We start from the raw sequence: 8,934 nt of genomic DNA, 5'->3' as shown, positions 1-8,934 counted from the left end.
GTATTTTGAGAGAAGCATAAAAGGTAGACAGTTGATATGCAGAGGTGTGAGTCTAATTTTCTGATCCAGTGTAAATTATAAAATAGATCAGGTCCCTGGTTCTTTTTCATCACAAAGTTGTCAGCTCTGAAAGTGGTCGCTGTGCTCCCACAGGTCTGTACCTTTAAATACATCAGCTTTACTTCCTTCTCAACATCAACAAACCAAACAAACAAACAACAAAAAGAGAAACTCTGTACACATGCAGTCCTTGCAGCAGTGCAGGATGGTTAAAATGAGTTGCTTGCTGACCAAGGTGTGGGGGTAGGAAGGGTGCTTGGAGCTGCTACGCCCTCTTCGGGCACACCACCCTCCCCGCACCTCGATGTGCTCACCAACCTGGAAGCTCTCCCAATCCTGCAGTTTGGGTTTGTTTTTTTTGGGGGGGGTGGTGTTTTTTTGTTTTTATGGGGGTTTCACTGTGTAGACATGATTGATTAAATTTCTGGTGGTGATGGTCCACCTCCCATCCCTCTTCCCTCCCCAGAGGTTGGGGGTTAGGGCTAAAATTCCAACTTTCTAATCAAGGCTTGGTCTTTCTGGTGAACAGCCCCCCTTCTGAAGCGATCTAGAAGCTGCCAAGAGTTACCTCATTCAAATAAAAGGTGCGGCACTTAGGTGGCCCTGTTGGTGAAGTGTCCAACTTTGGCTCAGGTCATGATCTCACGGTTTGCGAGTTCGAGTCCCACATTGAGCTCTCTGCTTCAGCACAGGGCCTGCTTTGGTTCCTCTGTCCCCTCCCCCCCCAGCCCCTCCCCTGCTAGTGCTATCTCTCTCTCAAAGATAAACATGAAAACATTTCTAAAAGAATGAAAGATGCTTTTATCACCTCCATCACTTAGGAAATTACAAGGGATTTAGGACCTTTACATCAGGAACAGAGGACAAAGCCATCTGTCTTTCTGTGATATCACAGGTCATCTCCTGGTTCCCTTACAGCAGAAGGATTATAATAGTTAAGAGATACTGGCACATTTCTAGATGCCCAAGTAGTCATTACTAATTAGTCATCATCACATTGTCTGAAAATGACTCGCAGGGGAAGGCCACTCAAATCTGCAGTCTTCCATTTGATCTTGTCAGGTTCCAAAAGCAGGATTGATCTCAGCAATAGATGGCTTCACCTTTCAGGCATAACTCGAGAACAGCCAAATGGAAGAGATACATGGAGCAAGGTATTGGAGGGAAGGTGTGGGGCTTCCATGGCCTCTTGGGCACGCCCCCTCCCAGGCCTTCCATGTGTTCATCAGCCTGGAGTTCTCTGGCCTTTTTTTTTTAAGAGAGAAAGTGAGAGAGAATGAGAGAGAGAGAGAGAGAGAGAAAGCAAGTGAGAACAGGGGAGAGAAGCAGAGAGAGAGACAGAGAGAATCCTAAGCAGGCTCCAATGTGGGACTCGATCCCACGACCTTGGGATCATGACCTGAGCCAAAATCAAGAGTCAGACACTCAACTGAGCCACTCAGGCATGCGCGTGCGCGCGCACACACACACACAGCACTTTCTGACAGGACCTTCAAGTGGTACTACATGAGGATCTTTAGAGCCATTTCATTTTTCCAGAGAGGAGCCTTCCACCTTCAAACCCAGGGTAAAAGTGCAATATATGTGTGGACTAGGGGTTCAATCTTACTTTCACAGGTTTTCATTGTTGGCAGTGTCACACCTCACTCCTACCCTGTGTTTTATTTTGTGTCCCTGATCCTTGGGCTTTTCCTGTTTCTCCACTGTATGAGATGTTATGTGTCTGCCTGGTGTGTGGGAGAGAGAGTCTCCCTACCAATGTCCATTTTCAGTCCCCTCCCTCACACCCCTCTCTGAGTCCTGAACCTCTCTCCAGAGCTCTATGCTCAGAGGTGTGGCATGTCCCACTTGTGATTTCCTCACCTTCTCCCATCAGCTTCCCATCTTCTAAACAAGTCTTCAGTCTTCTTGGTTGCTGATGTTCCTCTCCCATTCTCTCTGTTGTGCATCCATACCTTTATCGTCCTTTTAGTACCCTTTATTGGGCTCTGAGGAGGCAGAGGAAATACTGTATGCATCTTAAACTGGAGTTCCACCACCAGTTTTAAGATTAAGGATTTGGGGGCGCCTGGGTGGCTCAGTCGGTTAAGCATCTGACTTCGGCTTAGGTCATGATCTCACAGTTCGTGGGTTTGAGCCCCGCATCGGGCTCTGTGCTGACAGCTCAGAGCCTGGAGCCTGATTCGGATTCTGTGTCTCCTTCTCTCTCTGACCCTCCCCTGCTCACGCTGCCTCTCCCTCTCTCAGAAATAAATAAAACATTTAAAAAATTGTTAAAAAAAAGATTAAGGATTTGAACCAGTGGACTTGGGCAGAAAGGAGAAATGTGAGACTCAGAATAGGAAAAGTCAGACTGCGGCTTAAAAATAATCTTTACTTATTCAGGCAGCACACACATTGGGTATTAAAGGCAAGGCTGCTGTCACCTCTAGAACACTACTTGTGGCGATCATCTTCTCCCAGGCTCCACATTTTAGCCTTGTACAGAGTGATGTCGTTGTAGACCCTGAAGTGGTTCAGCCTGCGGTCATCACGTTCTGGGCTGACCTAGAGAGGAGAACGCAGGTGTCAGAAGGAAGCCTCTGGGGATAGGGAACGACATGGGCCTGAAGTCGGATGGACCTGAGCCCCAAAAGCACTGGAGGCTTTTACTTGCTCAACCTTGTTTGGGAAAAGGAGATGACACCAATTGCATCAAAAACAGTTGCAGGACTGAATGAGAGTAACTATATGCAATGTGGCTGCTCTTGCCTTTCCCAGGCCTGAGTTGGAGGCCACGCCTGTGGACTGCTGGAATGTATGCTCCATGAGGCAGGCCCTGTATCTGTTGCCATCTCTACTTACCCCAGCACCTAGAACATTATCTGGCAACACTAGGGATTCTGTACACATTTGTTGAATGAAGGAGTGGATATTGTTGAAGCAGTCGCACAGGGAACTAAGAGCAAGCACTCTGACACATAAATCTTATAGAAGCTAGAAGATTAACTTATGCAATTAACTGAAAGGATACATTTTCGTCAAATGTTACTAGGAGAGCAGAAGCTGAGAGGTATTCGAGTATGGCTTCCCCAGTGTCCCAGTGTTGGGATTGGGATTCTCTGCTAGTCCATGGTGAGGCCCTGCTGGGGGGAAGGGAGCCTAAGTTAAATTGGGTCTGATCAATTCTGCTCCCAACTGTATCACTCTGAAACTCTGGCTTAATTACCGTTTATGGTTGCAGAACACCTGGATCTAACTTCTTTGGGGGGAAATACTTTCTTACTATGCCAGTAGTGCCATCTAATGTCATTGTCCCTAGGTCTATAATGATGAACAGGCTTGGCATATTTGCAGATGCTTTGCAACTCCACAGTGATGGCTGATCTGCTGGCATGCACAGTTGGTTATCTGTAAGGCCTAGGAGGCTTGGAGCAGGGCAGGCAGGGCTGACTGGGGCAGCCACACTGGTCCTTCCTGTCACAGTCTGCCATGAGATGTGCTGGTCAAAGATGCATTTCTGGGGGAGAGGCCAAGATGGTGGAGGAATATGGAAGTATTTTTGCATCTCTCGTCCCTGAAATGCAGCTAGATATGCCAAACCATCTTGTACACCTAGAAAACTGATCTGAGGATTAACTCAACAATCTGCATAACTTGAGCCACAGAACTCCACAGATATGCAGTATGGGGAGGTGAACTGGGAGAGAGAGAAGCCATGAAGGGCAAGGAGCTATTTTTGCTTGTGGAGAGAGGACAGAGACAGGGGGTAGAATAGAAGAAAGGCACTCCTCCCAAAAGCAGCTGGAGAGAAAGAGAAAGAGTGGAAACACCCATAAAGGATTTAACAATAAGTGGAGAAAGGAGAAAGGAGAGGATTTAAATTCCATTAAGACCCTATGAACAGGGGAGCACAGAGTCTGAAACTCTGCTGCTCGAAACCTGGCGCTGGGAAGGGCAAATCCCCAGGAACAGACAATGAGACCCAAGGGGAGGCAGTTCCTCAGCTGGGAGGACATTTGGTAGAAGTTGTGTGGCATCCCCAAAGACAAAGGTCCCAGAGGACCCCAGAGAACAGCCATATTTGCTGGTGTCGGAACAAGGACATTAAAAGGTGGTGAAGCCTGATGCCAGATGTGTGTTGTGATTTTCCATAAACCCTGAAATGTTGCTGCTACAGGATTGTGTGAATTTTTCTGGGGCAGGTTGGCATCCAGCCTCAGTCTCTAGGCACCTGCAGTTGCATGGTCACATGAGCATTCCGAGGGGTGGGCCAGCACCCAGCCACTGCTCAGTGAGGCCCTTCCCCAGAGCGTTGGAGCAGATCAAAGCCACAAGGCCCTCGGAAGTGAGGGGTTTGGAAACACAGCTCCATCTGAGATAAAACTCAGGAAGGAGGTGCCACCTGGGGATTGATGACTTGGTTGAGGGTAGGGTAGAAATGGGGAGTGGAGAGTGGCTGGAGACAAAGGAGGGGTGCTTGATTGCCAGTGGGCAAGACCCAGAGTTCTGATACCAGAGACTGGGTAGCTGGGTGACACAATTTTCACCCTTCCTGCACATGCACATACACACACACCACAACCATCTGCCTCAGTAAATTGAGAAGCGCCATCTAGTGGAGAAACAGAGCCATTACACTAAGCCCCGTTCAACTGCACCAACTGTGCTCTAGAGGAACACGAGTCTCTCTGCCTGCTTAGTTTACAGATTGTAAAGTGCTTCAGTGTTTGACTTCTAGGGGAAACTGGATGTAATTTCAGTCGTATTCTATTCCGTTCGCTGGTCCATCTATTCCATTTTTTTCTTTTTCTTTTCTTATTCTTGGATATAGAAAGATAAAAAATTTACTTTTACTTTCCGTTTTTATAAAAAAGATTTTCTTTAATTTTTTTCTACTATGTTTTCCAATTTTTTGGTAACTTTTGCTATATTTTACTTTCATCATTTAATTTTATTCTATTTTATTGTTTTCATTTAAAAAAATTTCAAGTGTTTTCCCTTTTTTTGTTTTCTTTCCCCTTTTCCTTATTCTATCAAGCTTCTTTCAACAATCAGACCCAAACACATCTAGGATCTAGTATCCTTTATTTATTTTTTTTGTTTTGTTTTTAATTTTTAATTTTGATTTTATTAATTCTTTCTCGTCTTCCAAAATGACATAACAAAGGAATCTACCCCAAAAGAAAGATTAGGAAGAAATGACCATCAGGGACTTAATCAACACAGACACAAGCAAGATATCTGAACCAGAATTTAGAATCACCATAATAATAATACTAGGTGGCATTGAACAAAGCATAGAATCTCTTTCTGTGGCAGTAAAAGAGAATCTAGTCAGACGAAATTAAAACTGCTATAACTGAGATGTAATCTCGAATGGATGCCACAGTGGCAAGGACGGATGAAGAAGAGCAGTGAATCAGTGATATAGAGGACAAACTTATGGAGAAAAATGAAGCAGGAAAAAAGATGGAAACTAAGGCAAAAGAGCATTAGAGAACTCAAAAGAGAATTAGAGAACTCAGTGACTCATTAAAAAGGAATAACATTTGAATCACAGGGGTCCCAGAAGATGGAGAGAAAAAGGGGTAGAAGGATTATGTGAGCAAATCATAGTGGAAAACTTTCTTAACCTGGGGAAAGACACAGACACCAAAATCCAGAAAGCACAGAGAACTCCCATTAAACAAAAACTGACCATCAACAAGACATATCATAGTCAAATTCACAAAATACACAGACAAGGAAAGAATCATTAAAGAAGCAAGGGAAAAAAGTTCTTAACCTACAAGGGAAGACAGATCAGCTTTGCAGCAGACCTATCTACAGAAACTTGGCAGGCCAGAAAGGAATGGCAGGGTGTATTTAATGNGCATGGAGGAGGGCACTTGTGGGGATGAGCACTGAGTGTTATGTGGAAACTAATTTGACAATAAACTATTTGTAATGTTAAAAAAAATAAAAAATAAAAATGCTTTTAAATTAAAAAAAAAAACACAAACAAAATAGAAGGAGAGATAGAAAGTTTTCCAGACAAACAAAAACTAAAGAAGTTCATGACCATTAAACCAGCCCTGCAAGAAATTTTAAGGGGAACTCTCTGAGGGGAAAAAAGACGAAATAAGACCAAAAAAAGTCCAGAAGCAACAAAGACTAGAAAGGACCAGAGAACACCACCAGAAACTCCAACTCTACACGCAACACAATGGCAATAAATTCATATCTTTCAGTACTCACTCTAAATGTCAATGGACTAAATGCTCCAATAGAAAGAGATAGGGTAACAGAATGGATAAGAAAACAAGATCCATCTATATGCTGTTTACAAGAGATCCATTTTAGACCGAAAGCCACCTTAAGATTGAAAGTAAGGGGATGGAGAACTATCTAATATGCTAATGATCTCCAAAAGAAAACTGTAGTAGCCATACTTATATCAAACAATCTAGATTTTAAAATAAAGACTGTAACAAGAGATGAAGAAGGGCATTGTATCATAATTAAGGGGTCTATCCACCAAGAAGACCTACAATTGTAAATATCTATGCCTCCAATGTGGAACACCCAAATATATAAATCAATCACAAACATACAGAAACTCATTGATAATAATACTGTAATAGTAGAAAACTTCAACACCCACTCATAGCAATGGACATATCATCTAAACAAAATCAACAAAGAACAATGGCTTTGAATGACACACTGCATTGGATGGACTTAACATATATATTCAGAACATTTCATCCTAAAGCAGCAAAATACATATTCTTCTCGAGTGCACATGGAACAGTCTTCAGAATAGATCACATATTGGGACACAAATCAGCCCTCAACAAATACAAAGAGATGGAGCTCATACCATGCATATTTTCAGACCATAACACTATGAAACTTGAAATCAACTACAAGAAAAAATTTGGAAAGACAATCAATACTTGGAGACTAAAGAACATCCTATTAAAGGATGAATGAGCTAACCAAGAAGTCAAAGAGGAAATTAAAAAGTACATGGAAGCCAATGAAAATGATATCACCACAGCCTGAAACTTCTGGGACGCAGCAAAGGTCGTCATAAGAGGGAAGTATATAGCAATCCAGATTTTCCAAAAGAAGGAAGAAAGGTCTCAGATACACAACCTCACCTTACACCTTAAAGAGCTAGAAAAAGAACAGCAAATAAAACCAAAAACCAGCAGAAGATGGAAAATAATAAAGATTGGAGCAGAAATCAGTGCTATTCAAAAATTTAAAAAACCCAGTAGAACAGATCAATGAAACCAGGAACTGGTTCTTTGTAAGAATTTAAAAAAATTGATAAACCCCTAGCCAGTTTGATCAAAAAGAAAAAGGAAAGGACCCAAATAAATAAAATCAAGAATGAAAGAGGAGAGATCACAATGAACACCACAGAAATACAAATAATAATAAGAGAATATTATGAGCAATTATATGCCAATAAATCTGGAAGAAATGGAAAAATTCCTAGAAACATATGAATCACCAAAACTGAAACAAGAAATAGAAAAGTTGAACAACCCCATAACCAATAAAGAAATCAAATCAGTAATCAAAAATCTCCCAAAAAAACAAGTCCAGAGCTGGATGGCTTTCCAGGGGAATTCTACCAAACATTTAAAGAAGAGTTAACACCTATATTTTTGAAGCTGTTCAAAAAAAAAAAAAAAAAAGAAAGAAATGGAAGGAAAACTTCCAAACTCATTCTATGAAGCCAGCATTACCTTGATTCCAAAACCGAAGACCTCATTAAAAAGGAGAACTGCATACCAATTTACCTGATGAACATGGATGCAAAAATCCTCAACAGGATACTAGCCAACTGGATCCAACAATACATTAAATAAATTATTCACCAATACCAAGTGGGATTTATACCTGGATGCAGGGCTTGTTCAATATCTGCAAAAACAATCAATGTCATACAACACATCAATAAAAGAAAGACTGGAATCACATGATCCTCTAAGTAGATGCAGAGAAAGCATTTGACAAAATACATCATCCTTTCTTGATAAAAACCCTCAAGAAAGTAGGAACAGAAGGATCATACCTCGAGATCATAAAAGCCATATATGAAAGACCCACCACTAATGTCATTCTCAATGGGGCAAAACCGAGAGCTTTCCATCTTAAGGTCAGGACACGACAGTGTCCACTCTCGCCACTGTTATTCAACATAGTATTGGAAGTCCTAGCCTTAGCAATCAGACAACACAAAGGAATAAAAGGCATCCAAAATTAGCAAGGAGGAAGGCACACTTTCACTCTTCGCAGACGACATGATACTCTATACGGAAAACACAGAAGATTCCACCAAAAAACTGCTAGAACTGATCTATGAATTCAGCAAAGTCACAAGATATAAAATCAATGCACAGAAATCAGTTGCATTTCTATACATCAATAATGAAGCAACACAAAAGAAATCAAGGAATCGATCCCATTCACAATTGCACCAAAAACCATAGGATACCTAGGAATAAACCTAACCAAAGGGGTGAAAAATCTGTATCCTGAAAACTATAGAAAGCTTATGAAAGAATTGAAGAAAACACACACAAACAAAGGAAAAATAGTCCATACTCCTGGATTGGAAGAACAAATATTGTTAAAATGTTGATACTGCCCAAAGTGAGCTACATATTCAATGCAATCCCTATCAAAATAACATGAGCATTCTTCACAGAGATAGAACAAACAATCATAAAATTTATCTTTTTTTCTTTCACAGTTTATTGTCAAGTTGGTTTCCATATAACACCCAGTGCTAGTCCCAACAAGTGCCCTCCTCCATGCCCATCACCCTCCTTCCCCTCTCCCCCACCCCAATCAGCCCTCAGTTTGTTCTCAGCATTCAAGAGTCTCTCATGG

The 8,934-nt window shown here is 41.8% G+C and overlaps 1 protein-coding gene across 1 annotated transcript in view; it reads right to left on the bottom strand.

Moving 5' to 3' along the window:
* Positions 1–2,423: 2,423 nt before the first annotated feature.
* The window catches only part of CFAP144 (cilia and flagella associated protein 144), a 16,381-nt gene continuing 9,870 nt past the window's right edge, over positions 2,424–8,934 (bottom strand). The window contains exon 4 of the mRNA XM_077752197.1: positions 2,424–2,607. Within this exon, the coding sequence (XP_077608323.1) occupies positions 2,497–2,607 (111 nt within the window). The 3' untranslated portion in view covers positions 2,424–2,496. The remainder of the gene's footprint in view (positions 2,608–8,934) is intronic.

The sequence above is a fragment of the Crocuta crocuta genome, unplaced genomic scaffold (assembly GCF_008692635.1).
Source record: "Crocuta crocuta isolate KB4526 unplaced genomic scaffold, BGI_CrCroc_1.0 scaffold367, whole genome shotgun sequence".
Taxonomy (NCBI): domain Eukaryota; kingdom Metazoa; phylum Chordata; class Mammalia; order Carnivora; family Hyaenidae; genus Crocuta; species Crocuta crocuta.
This window is presented reverse-complemented; position numbering and strand designations above follow the sequence as displayed.